Raw genomic sequence first — 19,765 nt, 5'->3', positions numbered from 1 at the left:
ATAGCACGTTTTGTGTGTGTGCTCCTGAAAAAATTAATGGGCAAATGAATTATCTACACCAGCAGCACTAGATTCTTACATTAGAGTCTGAGTTGCCTTTCTTTATCCAAAGATGGGCTCAAAAGAAAAATTTTTTTAAAGTTGAGTTAGTGAAGATAATTGCGTTTTGTAATGTTAGATTGGTCTTAAAACCCTTGGATACTCCATCATACCCTACACCGTCCAAGCCTTCATCCATTCTCCATTATTTACAGAGGTCCTAAATACTTAAATCTCCGTTGTACCATCCACTTGGGTTCCTAGGATATTTCGTTCATGATTGCCTCTGCCCTAGATGCTCTCTTGGATAATCTTAGGTTAAAGAAATGGCTCTCCAGGTCCATGGAGCCTTAGCCCACCTCTCCAGTGGCTTTGTATTCTGAATTTTCAGGTCAGTATCAACCATGTAATTTAGTATTCGATCACTTACTGTACCACCTCCTGTCATTTGTTAGGCATTTGGAAGTCTTTAACTAGATTTAGCTAGAACAGTGTGTTCAAGGCTGAGTATGGAAACTTCTGCAGAGGCTGATTAGCAAGAGACTGGATAGAGTGTTCAGTGTTAACCATTTTTAGCAGAAAATGGTTGATATGCTAAGTGCTTGATGCTCTTAATGCTGGGAAAGTCTTGCCTGTCCACCAGGGGGCACTAAGTGGCTATCTAAAAAAACCCTGTCAACTGTTGGATCTTGGTGAATTGGTTTCTTTTAACCCTTTATTTTTAATTTTCTGTCTTCAGTCAGTTGTCAATATTCTGTCTATACTCCATTCTACGTAATTTAAGCAGCTCTCCATCTTCATTGTAGTGGAGTCCTGGCAGGTAATCTCTGGCTCCATGTTTCCAGAAGGACCCCTATACTGCCAAATGTGGAGCTAAGACCTTTCCCAGTTTGATCCCAATTGAATTTTCCTGCCACATCCTGCCCTACATCTGAGGGACTCTGCATTCCAGTTGAGTTTTGCTTTATTTTCATGTATTGCTTATGTTGTTCCTCCAGCCTGCTATGTCCACCTCACACCTACTCTATCAATCATAAGATAGAAGCCAAGGTGTATCAGCCAAATATTGCAATATTTTGGGAAACTTTCTTGATTCCCTGGGCAGGGTGAATCACTATGCATTCAGGGCAAATTTTTCCTCTATCTTGTACTTCATGGTTTCATAATTGAGATAATTACATCCGTTTCCCCAACGGTGTCTTACCCACTTGAGGGCATGGATTGTGCCTTTGTATGGCCTCACAGCACCTGCCTTCCATTTAGTAGGTGCTCAGAAGGTGTTAATCCACCTTGGAGGGTGAGGGTCCCTTTATTCCTGGGCCTGGTGATTGCTATCCTTACAGGAATCAGATTTCCTACTTGACCTGCTCTCCATTTTTCCTTTATCATCCTCAGTGATGTTAGAGGAAGTGGTATGGAAAACCGGTTGCTTTCTTTGAGGAAAATTGGTTCCTATGTCAATCATTCCTAATAAGCTTTCTCTTGACCAAGGGATAGGAGTAAGCCCAGTCTCATTTGGATTCCGTGGGAGGGAAGTGTCCTTCAGGAGGAGAGACTGGGGGAGCCTGTCTAAGATTTCTCTGGAGTGAGAGTCTGAATCTGAGAACTTTAGAGGGACTATGGGTTATAAAAAATGAATGAGGACAGCCCTGTGCTCTCAGCATTTGCCCAAACTGAGAGCAGCAATAGAAAAAAACAGTAGCTGGGTTTTCTCAATTGTGTAACAGCTTCCCTCGCCTTTTTTTCCTCTTTGAGCTGTGGTGTAGATTGCAGACATGGCTCGGATCTGGCGTTGCTGTGGCTAAGCTCTGATTCAACCCCTAGCCTGGGAACTTCCAAATGTTGCAGGTGCAGCCGTAAAAAGACAATGAAATGTCAACCCTGCTAATTTCTCATGCCTCTTTCCTCTTCTTTATGCCTATGATAATCATTCATTCAACAAATAGACATTTACTGAGTACTTACCAAGTGCTGAGCACTGTTCTAGGTGCTAGACTTTGTTATAGAAAAAGAGTCACTAGGAACTTTATTTGCTAAAGAAAAGTCAGCTTGCCATACTTCTGACTTGCATCCTGCCAAAAAGATGTGGAAATTTTTTTATATGTATATACAATTCACATACTATAAAGTTTGCCTTTTAGGTGTACAGTTTTACTGATATTTAGTAGATAGGTTTATAGTAACCAAGGTATTTATACATTTATATATATATATATATATATATATATATATATATATTTTTTTTTTTTTTTTGTCTTTTTGCTATTTCTTTGGGCCGCTCCCGCGGCATATGGAGGTTCCCAGGCTAGGGGTTGAATTGGAGCTGTAGCCACCAGCCTACGCCAGAGCCACAGCAACTCGGGATCCGAGCCGCGTCTGCAACCTACACCACAGCTCACGGCAACGCCGGATCATTAACCCACTGAGCAAGGGCAGGGACCGAACCCACAACCTCATGGTTCCTAGTCGGATTCGTTAACCACTGCGCCACGATGGGAACTCCTATACATTTATATTTACATACATGAATTAATAACTATCACAATTTAATTTTAGAGTATTTTCATCATGCTAAACAGAAACCCTGTAGCCATTAACAAACATTCTCAATTTTTCCTTTGTCTTAGTCCCTAGAAACCACTGGTTTATTTTCTGTATCTATAGATATGCCTTTTCTGGATATTTAATATAAATGGGATTGTATAACATGTGTCCTTTTCTGTCTGGCTTCTTTCACTTAGCATGTTTTCAGGATTTACCCTTGTAGCATTTATCAATATTTCATTCCTTTTTATGGCTGAGTAATATTTCATTATACAGTTGACCCTTCAGCAATATGGGTTTGAACTGCATGGGCCCACTTAAACGTTTTTTTTTTTTTTTTTTCAGTAAATATGTACTTCAGTACTACATGGTCCATGGTTGGTTGAACCCACAGATGCAGAACCATGACACAGAGGGTGGACTGTAAAGTTTTTTTTGTTTGTTTTGTTTTTGTGGCTGCCCTGCAGCATGTGGAGTTCCTGGGCCAAGGATCAGATCTAAGCCGCAGCTGCAGCAACTCCAAATCTTTTAACCCACTGTGCCAGGCCAGGAATCAAACCTGTGTCCTAGCTCTGCAGACACACTGCTGATCCCGTTGTGCCACAGCAGAAACTCCAGTCTATAAAGTTTTTGCAGATTGTGAACTGCGTGGAGGGTCAACACTACTAACTCCCAAGTTCAACGGTATAGGTATACCACATTTTGTTTATCCATTGGTCAGTTGGTGGATACTTGGGATGTCCCATTTTTGACTGTTAATAGTAGTACTGAAGCAAACATCTGTGCACAAATTTTCATGTGACCATGCCTTTTCAGTTCACCTGAGTGTATCTTTTCATGTGCTTGCTGGCCTAGCCATTTACCTATTTTCTGTTCAGATCCTTTGTTCATTTTTTAAATTGGGTTTTTTGTCTTTATTATTGAATTGTAAGAGTTCTTAATATATTCTGAATACTAGACTTTATCAGGTATGTGATTTACAAAGGTACATTTTCCCATTTTGTGGGTTTTTTCACTTTCTCTCTTTTTTAAAATTGTTTTTTGTCCTTTTAGGGCTGCACCAGCAACATATGGAGGTTCCCAGGCTAGGGGTCTAATTGGAGCTGTTGCTGCTGGCCTACACCAGAGCCACAGCAATTCGGGATCCGAACCTCATCTGCAACCTACACCACAGCTCACGGCAACGCCAGATCCTTAACCCACTGAGCAAGGCCAGGGATCAAACCCGCAACCTCATGGTTCCTAGTGGGATTCATTTCCACTGTGCCACGATGGGAACTCCCCTTCACTTTCTTGACGATGTCCGTTGAAGCGCTAAAGTTGCAAAGACTTATGCCTATATTTTCTCCTAAGACTTTTATAGTTTTAGCTCTATATTTAAGTCTATAATCCATTTGGAATTCATTTTTGTATAAGGTGTGAGATAGAGTTCCAGCTTCATTCTTCTGCATGCAAATAATGCATTTGTCCCAGCACCATTTGTTTAAAAGGCTATTTCCCCATCGAATGGTCCTGGCACCCATGTTGAAAATTAATTGACCATAAATGTACAAGTCTCTTCCTGGACTCTCAATTTTGTTCTGTTGATCTGTATGTCCATTTTATGCCAGTAGCACGCTGTGTTCATTACTGGAGTTTTGTAGTAAGATTTGAAAATGGGAAGTATGAGTCCTCCAGTTTTGCTCTTTTCCAAGATCGTTTAGCTATTCTTGGGTCTTTTACATTTCATATGGGTTTTAGAATCATCTTGTCAATTTCTGTAAAAAAGACAGCTAAGATTTTAGCAAGGATTACGCTGAATCTGTAGATCAATTTTTAGAGGATTGCATTTTAACAATATTAAGTCTTCTAGTCCATAAACACATTTTGTCTTTCCATATTTTTAAGTCTTTCATAATTTCTTTAAACAATGTTTTATAATTTTCAGTGTACAAGTGTTAACTTCTTTTATTAAATTTATTCCTAGGTATTTGGGGTTTGCTATTTCATTTTTATTTTGGCTACAGTGTACAACAGTTTGGTATGGGATCTCAGTTCCCAGACCAGTGATTGAATTTAGGCTGCAGCAGTGAAAGCAGTGAGCCTTAACCACTAGACCACCAGGGAACTCCTGGGTTTTGCTAATTTTATTTTCAGATTGTTCATTTTAGTTGTATAGAAATACAATTGATTTTGTATATTGATTTTGTATCCTCCAAGTTCAATTGTAAGTTTAGTAACCTTGCTGAATTTATTTAGTTCTAATAGTTTTTTTTGCAGATTCCTTAGGATTCTCTATATACGAGATCATGTAACCTGCAAATAGCAAGTTTTACGCTGTCTCTATCATTCTTGGTGCTTTTTACGGACATAGCTCATGTTTTGGGCTTTGCTTTATAGCATTTTGTAGATAGTGCGTTTTTTTACAAATTGTGGTAACCCTGTGTTGAAGAAGAAGACTATTGGCACCAGTTTCCAACAGCATTTGCTCACTTTGTGTCTCTGTCACATTTTGATAATTTTCACAATATCTCAAACGTTCCACCAGTGTAAAGATTATGACTCACTGAAGGCTCAGATGCTGGTTAGCATTCTGTAGCAATAAAGTATTTTTTAATTAAGGTATGTGCATTGTCTTTTATAGATACAATGCTATTGCACACTTAATAGACTACACCACAGTGTAAACATAACTTTTTTTTTTCTTTTTAGGGCCACACTTGCAGCATATGTAAGTTCCCAGGCTAGAGGTCGAATTGGAGCTACAGCTGTGGACTATGCCACAGCCACAGCAGCGTGGGATCCTAGCTGTGTTGGTGACCACAGCTCATGGCAACACAAGAACAGGGCTTAATCCACTGAATGGGGCCAAGTATCGAACCTGTGTCCTCATAGATACTAGTTGGGTTCGTTACCACTGAGCCACAGTGAGAACTCCTAAACATAAATTTTATATACACTGGGAAACCAAAAAATTTGTCTAACTTGCTTTATTGCAGTGGTTTGGAGCTGATCCTGCAGTATCTCTGAGGTATGGCTGTATTTCATTTTCTTGCCTCATTTCCCTGGCTAGAACCTCCAGTACAATGTTGAATAGAAGTGGTGAGAAAAACAAAAAAAAGTTGTGAGTGTAGACCTCCTTGTCTTGTTCCTGATCTTGAGGGAAAAGTGTTCAGTCTTTCACTGCTTTGTGTGATGTTTGCTCTTCTTGGGTTTTCATAGGTGTCCTTTATTCCGTGTTTAAGATAAACACTTGCTCTTCTCCATGCACATCGTGTTCTGTTGTGTCTCTAAGCTCTGCAGTTTCTTCTTTTCTATCCTGGCAAACTCAAGACTTTTCCCTCTATTTCCCTGTAAATATCTGAGAAGCTTTCCCTTGACTGCTTCCAACGGTATATGCTGCCCTCCTCAGAGCTGCTGTGGAACTTTTTACAATTCTCTGCATTTTTCATATGAGATTGTAATTATTTGTCTTGCAGTGTTCTGAGCTTTTGCAGGTCAGGACCATGCCCCAGACTGGAGGCAACACCAGACTATAGTAGACAATCAACAAAAATTGGTTGCATGTTAGCCAGGTAGGTTGACTGAATGAGGAATGGGAGTGGCTTTCGCGTCACTTGATTTACTTTTTTCTTTCTTTTCTTTTCTTTTCTTTTTTTTTTTTTTTGGTTTTTAGGGCCGAATCCATGGCACACGGAGGTTTCCAGGCTAGGGGTCAAATCAGAGGTGTAGCCGCTGGCCTACACCACAGCTACAGCAACACCAGATCCGAGCTGCAGCTGCCAACTACACCACAGCTCATGGCAATGCTGGATCCTTCACCACTGAGTGAGGTCACAGATCAAACCTGCGTCCTCATGGATGCTAGTCAGATTAGTTTCAGCTGAGCCATAACGGGAACTCCCATGTAACTTTAAGGTTAGAAATGTACTCTGTGTGTCCTTTTAATTTTCTCCTCAATAATCCATTATGGCCCTTAGTTGTGAATCCAGCCTAAACATTTCATGTTTCATCAGTACAGCCTCTCCAAGGAAAATCCTTTCCTTGTTTATCTGAAAATGGTCTCCAAGTTCCTGGGGTACCTTCTAAACTCAGGATAAGTAACATTCTTTTCTGGTGTTTAGAATTATTTTCTGTCTGGTATGCAGTAAGATTGCAGGCTCTCAGGTGTCAAGATCTGGCTATGGTAATGACCAGTCACCTCAAAAGTTACCTCTCCAAACCTCAATCTCTCCATCTGTAAAAGCCTAAAAAATAATAAGTGTTTTTCATGGAGTTATTGAGGAGGATCCGGTGAGATCATGTTGGTGAATTTTAGACCATCTGACAAGAAGCCAGTTGCAGCGACACACCTTGGACCTTTCCACCTAGACCACTAGTGGCTTGGGTGTGAGGGATTGTATCTTCCTCTCTGCTTCCTTGATGCTTCTTGAAATCTCCCATTTTCTTTGCCTTTGTGTCTTTGGTTGAAGAGAGAGAAGCTTGCTATTTGACCTACCCTCCTACAGGAGCTCCTCCAGCTTTGTGAGTGTTTTTGTTTTCCTTCCCTGGATCTTTTTCCAGTGGTGTGTAAAGAAGGTGTTCGTTGGAGTTCCCGTTGTGGCACAGTGGTTAACGAATCCAACTAGGAACCGTGAGGTTGCAGGTTTGATCCCTGGCCTTGCTCAGTGGGTTAAGGATCTAGCGTTGCCATGAGCTGTGGTGTAGGTTGCAGACACGGCTCGGATCCCGCGTTGCTGTGGCTCTGGCGTAGGCTGGCAGCTACGGCTCAAATTCTACCCCTAGCCTGGGAACCTCCATATGCCATGCGGGAGTGGCTCAAGAAATGGCAAAAAAAAAAGAAAAAAAAAGTGTTCGTCGAAGCACCTCTTTGACACCATTCCTCACAGTGTGCTTTGGACAGTGTCCTTAGCATACAGTAACTCCTTGGCTTTACATGGCTTCTTCCAAAAAGTGCGTATCTACCATCCTGTTGGTTCTCACAGAATCTCTGGAGACTGACTATGATCTCTTGTGTTATCCTTGGCAATTCAGAGCTAAAAAGTCAACGTTGGAATCAGTTCAAACTGCATAGACATTGTTCTACAGAACGTGTGATGCAGAATGTCGATTAACTGTGCGAGAACTGTGGTGGAGTAGAAAGCGCAGCCAGAAGGCCTGGGTTTGAGTCCTGGCTCTGCGTCTTCATGGCAGTTCCTTCCATTTCTCTCATTTCCATTTCCTCAGTAGGAAGAATAAGCTAGGATAAAACCAGTAATACCTATTTCAGGGGACTGTGAAGATTAAATGAGAAAGGTTCTTATGAGTCGTTCAGTAACACTGTGGTTATTACTGAGAGCCCCGAAGTATGGCTTAGCTCATAGAGCTTTGAGCCTTGGACATGGACTTGCATGGGGAAGGAGACAGGAACACTGGTTCTGCAGGCATCTGTGGGTAATGGGCCTCCCTTCTGTGGGAAGAGGATGGCATCAAGACTTGGTTTTCTGAAGACTCCCTCTCCCCAGGACCACCTCACCCTTTCCTGCCTCCAGGCCTTTGTTCTCCCTATATTCTTGGAGTTGAGAGCAATGTACCTGTCTCCTGGGCCCTTGCTTGATGTCTTCCTGCCTCTCTGAGGTTCACCTCTTTCAGGAGGCAGCTTTTTTTTTCTTTTTCATTTCTTTACTTTTTTTCTTTTTTCTTTTTTTTGCTTTTTAGGGCCATACCCGTAGCATATGGAGGGTCCCAGGCTAGGGGTCTAATCAGAGCTACAGCTGCCAGCCTACACCACAGCCGCAGCATCGCAAGATCTGAGCCACATCTGGGACCTACACCACAGCTCATGGCAATGCCAGATCCTTAACCCACTGAGCAAGGCCAGAGATCAAACCCACAACCTCATGGTTCCTAGCTGGATTCTTTTCCACTGAGCCAAGACGGGAACTCCAGGAGGCAGCTTTTTTTTTTTTTTTTTTTTTTGTCTTTTTGCCTTTTCTAGGGCCACTCCCGAGCAGCATATGGAGGTTCCCAGGCTAGGGGTCTAATTGGAGATGTAGCCACCAGCTTACGCCAGAGCCGCAGCAACTCAGGATCCGAGGCACGTCTGCAACCTACACCACAGCTCACGGCAACACCGGATCTTTAATCCACTGAGCAAGGGATTGAATCCGCAACCTCATGGTTCTTAGTCGGATTCATTAACCACTGAGCCACAATGGGAACTCCAGGAGGCAGCTTTTTGATGCTTCAAACCATTGGTCTCTCTTCTTCCTCATTGATACTCCCAGTGTGAGATGGATTTTAAGCTCCTTGAAGGATGGCCCATGCTCTAAATAAGTAGCCAGGATGGTACTGGTCAATAAATCAGGTACAGGAAACATTTGCCGAAAGACTTAACAAATACAGCTTTTGGAAATGTCTCTCATGGGTCAGGCTTGGTGTTTCAAAGTTGAGTGAGGCAAAGTTCTTGTCCTCAAGGAGCTTACAAACTAGTAGGGTAATTTGAGACGAACTTGCAACATATTGTTTAATCCTCATAGCAACCACTGAAGGAAGCTGGAGATTAAGAGATTTGCCCAAAGCAGTAAAGCCAGGCCAGGGCTGGTCTGAAAGGCAGGCCCTGGCACTGAAGGGGAAGGCCTAGTTTCCTACTGCCACCTCCCAGGGGACCTGGATGTTTGTTCCTTACTTCCAAGGATAGCACACAGATTGGAAGGACTTGGGAAGGCAGCCATGGTGTTCAGCAGTGAAGAGGTCTGACTCTAGGATTATATCATACCCCAGTTCCATCACTCAACCTTATAACCTTGGGCAAGTTACTGAGTCTCTCAGTGTCAGTTTTGTCACCTGTGAAAGAATAATGGTGTTCTCTGGTGGCCTAGCAGGTTAAGGATCCCGTGTTGTCACCACTATGGCGTGGGTTCAATCCCTGGCCCAGGAACTTCTGCATGCTGTGAGCACAGCGCCCCCCCAACTCCAACTACTGGGCATCCATTGTTTGGTTTTTGTTTTTGTTTTTGTCTTTTTAGGGCTGCACCAGCAGCACATGGAGGTTCCCAGGCCAGGGGTCCAACTGGAGCTGTAGCCATGGGCCTACACCACAGCCACAGCAACGCAAAATCTTAAGCTGTGTCTGCGACCTACACTACAGCTCACAGCAACACCAGATCCTTAATCCACTGAGCGAGGCCAGGGATTGAACTGCATCCTCATGGATACTAGTTGGGTTCGTTAACCACTGAGCCACAACAGGAACTGCCTGGGCATCCATTATTTTTACCTGCACAATCCCAGTCCTGCTTCCCCTCCCCAGTTGTCAGTAATAGGGGCACAGGTGGCATGATACTCAGGCTAGCCAGTCACTTGCTCTTGTCTTTTCTGGTTCCTTGCTTTTTATGACTAGTTCGGCTTTTCCTTCTATTCTCTGAGTTTGCCACCACAGTGTGCCCCACCAAGTCCCTCTAGTAAGTCCCCTTTGTGTTTAAGTTCATTAGAGTCAGCTGGTTATTATTGCTTGCAAAAGCAAACCAAAAAAAAAAAAAAAAAACCAAACCTTTAATTGATCCAAAAACCTACCTTGCCATGTTGTAAGGATTAAATAATTCAATGAAATTTGTAAAGTGCCTTGCCCAGTCCTAGCAGCATAGCAAGCAATCAGTCAGGGGTGGTAGTTGTCTGAGTTAACAAGGGGGTGGGTGTGAGGGTGAGAAGGAAAGGGCAGGCACAGGGAAGGGGTCAGGGAGGGAGATGGTGACTGGTTTGGGTTCCACGGAGAGAAACCTTCCCCGGGGAGGTAGTCAGAAGGACAACGGAAGAAGGGAGGGAAGTCCAGACTGTGGTATGCTCATTTATTCCAAATGTCTTTATTGAAACAGGATGATAAAGGGAGAGAGAGTGAGGTCTGGGAGGATGTCTTTGAGCACAAGATGGAGCCCAGACCTGGTGGGTACAGTGTGGCGTTCTCTCCCTGTCCCCTGACTCTTGCCAAGGAAGTGAACACAAAGCAGCAGGGAGGAAATGGGGGTGAGGGCAGCCCTCTGAGCTCCTTGCTGGCTGGCCTGAGGTGCCTGAGCCTTCCAGACAGCCCTGCCTTCCTCACTCAGTCCTCCCGCTCTCCTTGCCAGGGCCTTGTGCCACCTTCCTGTATGGGCTAGCCTCCTGCCAGGGTGCTCAGGGGCCACTCAGAGGGCGGGGTTGGGGGTGGCAAGCAGCGGGACGTGGTCACAGCGGTTAGGGGGTGGCTGCCGCAGCAGGGAGGGCCGGCGGCACAGCTCCCCATCCCGGAGCACCTCGGGCAGGAGCTTGCGCTTGGTCTCCGGCAGAAGCATGATGCTGAGGATGCAGAGGAGGGCACAGGCCGCCAGCACCACATGCTGCAGGAAGGCTCCATGGCCCATGTGGAGGCGCTGGGCTGGGCCACTCAGCCCACCAAGTGCCCCTAGAGCCATGATCAGGCCCAGGCCTCGGCCCCTGAGGGAGATGGACGAGGCACTGAGCCTGTGGCTGTGGGCCTCCCCCCGACCATTCTCCAGCAGCTGGCCTTCCCTCCTTCATCCCTCAGGCCCTGGCCTCAGCCAGAGGCCAAGAAGATCCCCTGGCAGCACCCCTGCTCTCACCGGACGGTGGTAGGGATGACTTCAGCAGCAAGGAGGGTGCTGAGGATGCCAGCCGCTTGGGAGGAGAAGAGACCAAGGACGGAGAAGGTGGTGATGGCGGCCTCGTTCAGATCTGGAGGACCAAGAGGAAGCACGTGAGTGGAGGTGGAGGGATCATGCTTGGCCTATTCTCTGCCATTGGGTGGGTCTCTGATCCCTAGCTGGGTGGGTCTGAACCTTCCCTAATGGGTTGAGAAAACAGACAGGATTGTGCGGCCTGGGAGAGGACTGTGGAAGATCTGGGCAGGGTCTGGTTTGATCTTGGGAGGCTGGTGCTGGAAACAAGTGGCTGAGACTGAGGCATCTCTGCTGGGGTTCCTTTGCTGAGCCCACACTGTGGGAAAGGGAGGATGCTCACAATCCCACAGGCCCAGCAGGACCAGGGACGCAATGCCAGTGAGGGTCATTGAGAGAAGCAGGATGCCCCGGCGGCCAAATCGGTCCACGGTGACCCCCAGGAAGACGCAGGCCAGGGCCGCTGTGCCGCTGGCCAGCAGGGAGCACAGGTAGAAGTCGGACGGGCTTCCTCCTCCTCCCACAGGCTGGTAGCAGTGGCGAATGGCATGGGCAATAAAGCTGTGAGACAGGGTGGGAGGCAAAGACCGGTGTTGAATCCCCAATCCAGCCTTTCACAGCCCTGGCTGCCCTCTGCAGGAGTCCTCAGGGTCCCCCCTCCCCCCGCCAGCCCCCATCCCAGCTACTGGCCTGGCCCGTGGCTCAGACACCCAGGCTCACTTGGTGAAGCCCAGGATAAGCAGGTTTTTCCAGATGTTGCGGTAGTTGAGGAGGGAAGCGAAGGAAAAGGAGGATGTTGTGGGGAGAGGGCAGGTGTTCTCCAGGTCTTGGGAGAGAGAGAGGAGCTGTCTGTTAGAAGGAACAGCTGAGAACCCAGCGTCCTCCCACATGGGTGGTGGGAACCCTGGGAAAAGGTAGCACAACTACAACAGAGGGTACCGTAGTGTGCATACACAAGGTATTGCCCGGAGGGACCCCTGTCTTACCCTGCAAGGCCTCCTGGGCCTCCTCGCCCAGCATCTGCCCATGAGGCCGGTTCCGCTCAGCCAAGATCCTTAGCACAGATTGGGCCTCCTCAATCTGTCGCTTCACTATCAGCCACCGTGCAGACTCCAGAAACAGACCAGGCCAGCTGGGGGGAGGGAGGGGGTACACTGTGAGGCCACCTCTCTGCTGACCCAGAGATGGACAGCTCCCTCCTCTGAGGGGCTGCGGCTGGAGCAGGCCTGGACGAGGGACAGTGGGGAAGAGGAGGGGTCTCCAGGCTAGAGCTATGCTGGAGGGAAAGATGGGAATGGCCAGGCAGGAGGCGGAGGATGATACTGACCCATAAAACAGGAAGAGGATGCAGGGAGCGGTGATCATTCGTTGCAGAAATCGCCAGTCCTTAGAGACAAGGGCCAGGCCCAGGAACAGGAAGTGCCCCCCTACCCCCACCAACTCCCCTGCCAGGGCCACCCGAAGCCTCTGGGTTGGATCGCACAGCTCCAGGCCTGGAGATACAGCAAGGACAGGGAGGAGAGGCCAGGGAGGAAGGAGACGTGGGAGAGAAGAGGGGAGAGGGAGGGAGGGAGGAGGACAGAGAGCAAGGTCAGACCCTGAGTGGAGGCTGCAGCCATCACCTCCCCCAGACTAACCGCTAAGACAAGGAGTAGAGAGATTGTTCAGTCCTCTCTCCTCCCTTGCTCAAACCTGGGAGGGCTCAAGGATCAGAGGCCCTGGTGGGTGTTCAGCATTCCCAGTTTACCAGCCCTTTCACATCAGACCTCTTATTTGACCTTCATATCAACCATTGTTCAAGGTCATATGGCTACTTAGGATTTCCTTTTTAAAATAAAGTTCATTCCCTGACAGCAGTAAGTCCGGGGCAAGGAAAGCCTTCAAGGTCGTGGGAGGAGAGGGGTACGGAGAAAAGCAAGACCCCTGGATCCTTCAAAGGCCTGGGCAGGAAGACAGCTGAGATTCTGGACAGCCAAAATTTGGGGCTGAAGAAGGGACTGAGGGGGTCCTAGTGAGCAGTGGGAGTAGCCTAGGGATGCAGACAGCAGGTGTGAGCCCCTGGGGAAGGAGCTCTGGGAGGGTGCTACTCACGCATCAGGTAGACACCGAGGTCAACACCAGCAAGCAAAAAGCCCAGGAGGAATCGGAGGGCCATGACACCTGTGGAGGAGCCTGCCGCAGCCCCTCCCACTCCACAGGGGCCCACCAGCCCCAAGGTCAGCAGCACAATCCCACGACGGCCAAACCTGGGAAGCAGGGAGGGCCTCTGGTCACCCAGACTCCCTAGGGGAGGAGTTGCTGGGGCCCAACTGCCTACTTTAAAGTTGGAGGTAAGAGCATGAGGCCCTGGGAGCAAGAGGTAGACTGAGGCTAGAGACTGGTTCCATCAGAGAGGATGGGATATTGCTTAGGGAACTTAGAACCATTGGTCCTTGGGGATGGAGCTATTAGTTAGTGGGGATGGAACTTGTCTTGCTCAGACTGGTCAGAGGAGATAGGGTCATTGATGTATGTGGTTGGAGCTCTTGATCTATGCAGGTAGGCCATGGGTCACTTGTCCATGGGGGTAGCATTGGTCAGTGAAAATGGAGCTCTTGAGCTTAGGACACTGAGTAATTGATTATGGGAGATGAAACCATTGTTCCATGGGGTTGGCCCCTGGGTCTAACCCATAGGGGTGGTCAGTGGGGATGGGACCACTGATCTGTGGGAATGGAGATACTATTGATCAGTAGGGATAATCACTATTCTTTGGAGATTAGACAGTTGATCTTTGGGGATGGAGTCATTGATTCATGAGGTAGGGATCTCAGTCCATGTGATTGGGACTGTTGACTAGTAGGGATGAATCTATTAATCCACAGGGATAATCAGTAAGGATGGGGGTCATAGACCAGAGGAGATGAGACTATTGGCCACTGATGACAGTTACTAACTATGAGTCAGTGAGGACAGTGCCACTGATCCTTGGAGGCCGGGCTATTGGCTTGGGGGGAATAAGATCACTGGTCTATGGGGATGTAGACTGGGTTCACTGATCAGTGGAAAGGGGGCACCAATGCCTAGGGGCAAAGCTACTGATCCAGTAGAGTGGGGCCATTTTTCCATGGGGATGAACTTATTGGCTAAGGCAGCTGAATTTAGGAGACTGAAATATTGGTCTTTGAGGATGAGGCTATTATTCCATAGGAATGATGCTACTGGTCTGTGGAAATGAGGCCACTGATACATGAGGATGGGCTATTGACCTATGGATTTAGGATCATTTGTCCACAGTGATGTGGGACTCTTGGGTAGTGAGGATAGGTATTGCTTTTCGGGAACTGGATTATTGAATGTTGGGTTGCCTTTGATCCATGGGAGTTGAACTATAAATCCATTTGGATGGGACTCTAGATCCCATCTAGTGGAGATGAATCTAATAATCCACAAGGATGGTCAGTGGAGATGGAGCCACCTGGTCAGTGGTGATGGTGCTGAGAGTCAGAGGAGATGGGAATTTTGATCGCTGGAAAGAGTGATCAAATGGTTTTTTTTATCTTTGTGATGAGGCCACTGATTCTAGGAAATGGGGCTTTTGATCTGAAAGGTCCTGAGAGCACTGAAGATCCATGAGGATAGGACTGTTAACCTTGAGGGAGGGGTGCTAATGTGGTCATTGATTCATGGGGTTCAACTATAGATCACCATGAGGGTAGTCATTTGTTTGTAGAGTTAACTATTGATCATTGTGAATGGGGCTGTTGATACTTAGAAATTAACATAATGATCTTTAGGAATGAAGCCATTGAGATCGAGTTTAACAGTCTTCTTCGTGGATGGGGCTATTAGCTGAGATGAGTCTGTTAATCTATGAAGATGGTGAGGGAGGTGGTTGGTGGTGATAGGGACAGTAGAGGAGGAACTAGGGTTTTTGATCTGTGGATATAGAGGTTTTGGTTAGCAGGGATAGGGCTGTCATCTTTGGTGAGCAGGCCACTGATCTGTGGATGGAGGGATTGGGAGTGGGGGAAGAGTTATTTCCTTATGTAGAAGAGGTATGGAAGGAGTATTTCTTGATGGGGAGTGAAGTTGAGACAGGGATCGGGCTGCATATCATCAAACAGAAGAAATCCAGAAAACATCACACAGTCCCATGACTCTGCTTCAGCCTCTTGTGAAGGCTGGCTGCCTGGACCAGCCTCCCTAGCATACCCTCCTCCCTGCTCGCCCAGCCCTCACCTGTCTGCTGGGTAGCCCAGGAACAGGTAGCCAGCAGCAAAGCCCAAGATGAAGAGGATCTGCTCCAGGATCACCTGCCAGCCCAGGTCACACACCAGATCCCACTGGGGATGTGAGAAGGATGGGGTTGGGTGTGAGGCCCCTGGAAGGTTGCTCTCAGCCCACCCCTAGACCCACGGCCCACCAGGCTGCCTCACCTGGCCGATGGCATTGGTGGTGAGCACAGGGAGGCCGTTATAGTCCCAGTCCTTGAGGCAGTGGTTGAAGTCTGGTGGGGCGAAGCCACTGCACGAGGGGTCCGTACTGGTGGCGACACGGCTGGCGGCGCTGGCTGCTAGGGCTGCGCTGGAGACGCTGACGCCGCTGGCGTTGGGGGGCTGCTCCCAGCCAGAGCCGTTGGGGGCAAAGGCCCCATAGTGGCAATGCAGCGGGGGCGCCAGCGTGAAGATGGGGTCCGAGGCCATGCCCAGCGCCACGAAGAGCACGGGCAGGCAGCAGAGGCCGAGCTGCAGCTGCTGGCCGCCGCCCAGCGCCCCCACCTGGGCGAGCAGCGCCTCGAAGCTGAGGGGGCCAGGGGGCACGGCCAGCGACAGGCTGCTGCCCATCCTGTCGCCGCCCGCGTCGCCCTCCCCCTCCCGCTCGCGTTCGCGCTCTCTCTCACCCTGCAGCTGCTCCGTGGGCACCGCATCTCCGAGGGTCCCGACCTGCTGTGGGCGGTGGGGTGAGGAGTTGGGGGGATGCAGAAGAAGGGTGAAGCAGAGAAAACCGCAGAGTAAGGGAAGAGGGAGGGCACGAGGGAGCGCGAGGAAGGTGGTGGGCGGCAAGAGATGCGCGGGAGGAAAATGCCAGGCTCCTGGCGGGGGTTCGGGAAGATGATGGCGTAGCCCCCAGGGCGCAGGCACTTACTCCGTTGGGGCTGGGGGTGATCTCTACAGTGCTGTCGATCTTGCTGCCGCCCCCGCCATTGGGCTCGGGGGTCCCGGTGGCCACCCGGGGAGCCAGCTTGCCGACCGCAGGGGCCCTGCCGGCCCGCACCGAAAGGATGCGCTGCCCTCTGGCCCAGTGGTGCGCCCGGTGCCCGGACACAGAAGCCGGAGAGACCCCGCTCTGCAGCTCTGCAGCCGCAGGCGTCTCCTTCCTCTCTGCGATCTCTGCGCTGCTTTCCCCTCCCCTTCCTCCAGACTCTCCTCCCCTTCCCACGTCAGCAGAACCTTGGGTCCAGACTCTTCGTCAGAGAGAGGAAGGGGGGCCAGGGCCCAGGGGAGGGAGAGGATGGGGTTCTGTCTCTGCTCCCTGGGTCTGCGGGCCATTGCGGTATAAAGGAAAAAAAGCTGAAAGATAGTAGCTAGCCCAGGCAGATGCCAGCGATTCCTCCTTTGCTTCTAATCCTTCTCATCCATCCATCCATCCACCCACCCACCCACCATCCAGTCATTCTTCCATCAGTAGAATTTATTCAGTGTCTGCTATGTTCTTGCCTTGTGCTAGGCATTGGGGATAACAGGATGGACAAGACCGACCTTGGAGTACCTTACCGAGGAGTCAGACAGTATACTGGAAGTTATCACACAGAGCTTGTATATGGTGGACCGGGCTGGGCACTGGACTCAGCCTTGGCTTTGGTCCTCTACAAAACCACTTCTCTGGTTTCATCACCATCACCCTGGCTGAGTCTCCATCATTTCTCAACAGCATTTGGCACTGTTGGCCACCCCTTCCTCTAAACACTTTATTTGTTGGCTGCTAAGTGCCACACTCTCGGATTTTCTTTCTCTTGCTCCTCTTTTCTCCATTTTAGGCTCCTCCTCCTCAACAATATTTAGTGTCTGTGATGTTCAGAGGGTCGGTCCTAGGCCATCCTCTCATCTCACACTCTTCTTTCCACCTCAGGGTCACACCTGTGCCCATGGCTTCAATCATCCTCAGTGTAAATAATCCAAGCCAATACAAACCTGATTCCTAGATTTACATCTCCAGCTCCCACCTCTCTTCTGAGCACCAGACCCATGAAGCCACCTCTTATTTGCCCTCTTACCTCGGCTAACTCACATAGACCTCAAACTCAATACATCCTAGACTAAACTCATGGTCTACCACCCACCCCCTGCAACCTGGTTGTCTTCTAGTGCTTCTTTCCTCACTGAATGGTACCATCTCATCCAGTTGTGGCCAGATGCTCAGGTAACAGCCCTTAAACTGCCCTCTTCCTTACCGCTGTGTCAAATCTTTTACAAAATCCTGTTCATTTTACTTCCTACATAGTTCCCAGATATTGTTTCTCTCCGTGTCTACCACCGCTAGTCAAGGGACCTGTTGTACAGAAGCCTCCTAATTCTTAACCAGTGTTCTGCATCTGCTTTATTGCCATCCCTTTCCCCCCATCTGTTGTTCATAGTGCAGATGGAGTGCTCTTTTCAAAATGCAGATCTGTGAATGTCCCTTTTCTGCTTAATGGCCTTCAGTGTCTTCTCACCATCAAGGTAAATGCTAATATTCTAGACACTTCATACAAGGTCCCATGCTCTCTGCAGCTCACTCTCCCCAAACTCACTTCTCTCCCCAAACTCTCTGCACTCTGGTCACACATTGGTTTTTCCAATGCCACAGGGCCTTTGCATAAGCCTGTTTTTATGCTTAGAAATCTTCTCCTCCCTTGGTCAAGTTCTCATCCTTCAGCTGTCAGCTCAAGTATATTTACCCGAGGGATTTCCCTAACTCCTTGAACTGTTACTCAAAATGTGATTAACAGACCAGCGGCACCCATATCACCTGAGATCTTATTACAAATGCAGAACTGCAGGCCCTTGAGTCATAATCTGCATTTTAACTAGATCCCCAAGTACATGTACATTAAAGTTTGAAATGCCTTTCTCTAAAAGGTTTTTTGTTTGTTTAATATATGCACCTGTGGCATATGGAAGTTCCCAGGCTAGGGGTCAAATCAGAGCTGCAGTTGCAGGCCTGCACCACAGTCACAGCAACACCAGATCGAGCTTCATCTGCAACCTGTGCTACAGTTTGCAGCAATACCAGATCCTTAACCCAGTGAACAAGACCAGGGATTGAACCCACATCCTTACAGACACTACATCATGTTCTTAACCCACTAAGCCATAATGGGAATGCTTCCTCTAAAAGATTTGATACCTAATAGACACTTTATTCTCTAATCTCATGTAAGGCCTGGAAAGAAGCAACCGTCAGTCTCAGCCAGGAAGTCCATCTCCTCCTCTCTCCACCCGATCACACACTTCTAATCTGTCTCCGCTATTGAGAAATTTCCCAAATATGGGAAACTCTTCCAGTGCAATAAGCAGCCTCCCTTCACTCTCCCTTCCCCAACTCATTTTAGCATCTCTTCAGGATTTACTTTGTTGCTGTCACAGCCAACCTTCCTTGGGGATTATTTGTGTCATTGTGTCTGTTTTGGAATTATAATCCCTTTAACTTTGTGATGCTGGGCTATTCACATGCATTATCTTGTTAGGACCTCACAACAACTCTGTGAAATATTATGCTCATCCTCATATTAAAGATGAAACCACAACTCAGAGGGATTGACAGGATTTACCTGCAGACACATAGGTACATGGAGACTTGCACTGAGACCTCTGACTCTAATTCCAGGCTGATTTCTTGAAATTCCTCCTGGAAGGTGATGAAGGATGGCCTCTGTTATAAGTCTTCAATTTTGGTGGCCCCAGAATCTGGAAATGAGTTTTCTTTTGAGAGTTAAATGAGAACAAAGAACCCAAAATGGAGTGGATTAAAACTGTGACTGAATTTTGGACACCTCAAATCCAGTCACTGTGCCAGGGTAGCATCTTGGGAAGGCAGAACTGAAGCAGTGGCTCTGTGGCTTGGACCTCTTTCCCTGTGGCAGGTGGCTGGAGTGATTCCCCCATCTAAGCCATGGCCCATCCGTTTCCCCAAAGTGCTGTGGACCATGGACTTCCAATACATTGCATTTATTGGCCCCTCAGCCCCTCTAAAAGATGTGTCTAGAAGGATGGTCAGCAGGAAGCCTGGAAAGGGCATTTTGTAGCCCCTTGGGTTAAGCTAGGGGAGAGGGTGGCCAGGCCAACAGCCCTCTCCAGTTGGCCTATGGAGATGTGGCCTGTGGTGCAAAGCTAAGGATAATTGGGGTGACCTCTTCAGCATGGCACCATCAGGCTCTCTTGTGGCCAGCCTTTCCTCCTGTGCACGTCTCTAATGATGTCATTTGACAATGAGGTCTTGGAGGAGAGAGCTCAGTCAGTAATCAGGGACTACCTTCCTGGAAGGCTACATCTCAGACTCTTCCTGGTTCTCTCATCATCAGGGTCTCAGCACAA

The 19,765-nt window shown here is 48.1% G+C and overlaps 1 protein-coding gene across 1 annotated transcript; it reads right to left on the bottom strand.

Annotated features, from left to right (window-relative positions):
- Positions 1-10,381: 10,381 nt before the first annotated feature.
- On the bottom strand, positions 10,382-16,577 carry SLC22A17 (solute carrier family 22 member 17). The gene is made up of 10 exons (NM_001436010.1): positions 16,338-16,577; positions 15,629-16,138; positions 15,432-15,535; positions 13,302-13,456; positions 12,538-12,703; positions 12,197-12,342; positions 11,931-12,036; positions 11,554-11,771; positions 11,157-11,268; positions 10,382-11,010 (listed from the first exon to the last, which is right to left on the bottom strand). The coding sequence occupies exons 1-10, from the start codon at positions 16,431-16,433 to the stop codon at positions 10,722-10,724; spliced, it is 1,902 nt and encodes a 633-aa protein (NP_001422939.1). The 5' UTR covers positions 16,434-16,577; the 3' UTR covers positions 10,382-10,721.
- Positions 16,578-19,765: the final 3,188 nt, after the last annotated feature.

This window comes from Sus scrofa, chromosome 7 (assembly GCF_054392235.1).
Source record: "Sus scrofa isolate SSC_HxYL_T2T_F1_AM1 chromosome 7, Sscrofa_HxYL_maternal_Yorkshire_Landrace_v2.0, whole genome shotgun sequence".
Taxonomy (NCBI): domain Eukaryota; kingdom Metazoa; phylum Chordata; class Mammalia; order Artiodactyla; family Suidae; genus Sus; species Sus scrofa.
The sequence above is the reverse complement of the archived record's forward strand: the minus strand, read 5'-3'. Positions and strand labels throughout refer to the sequence as shown.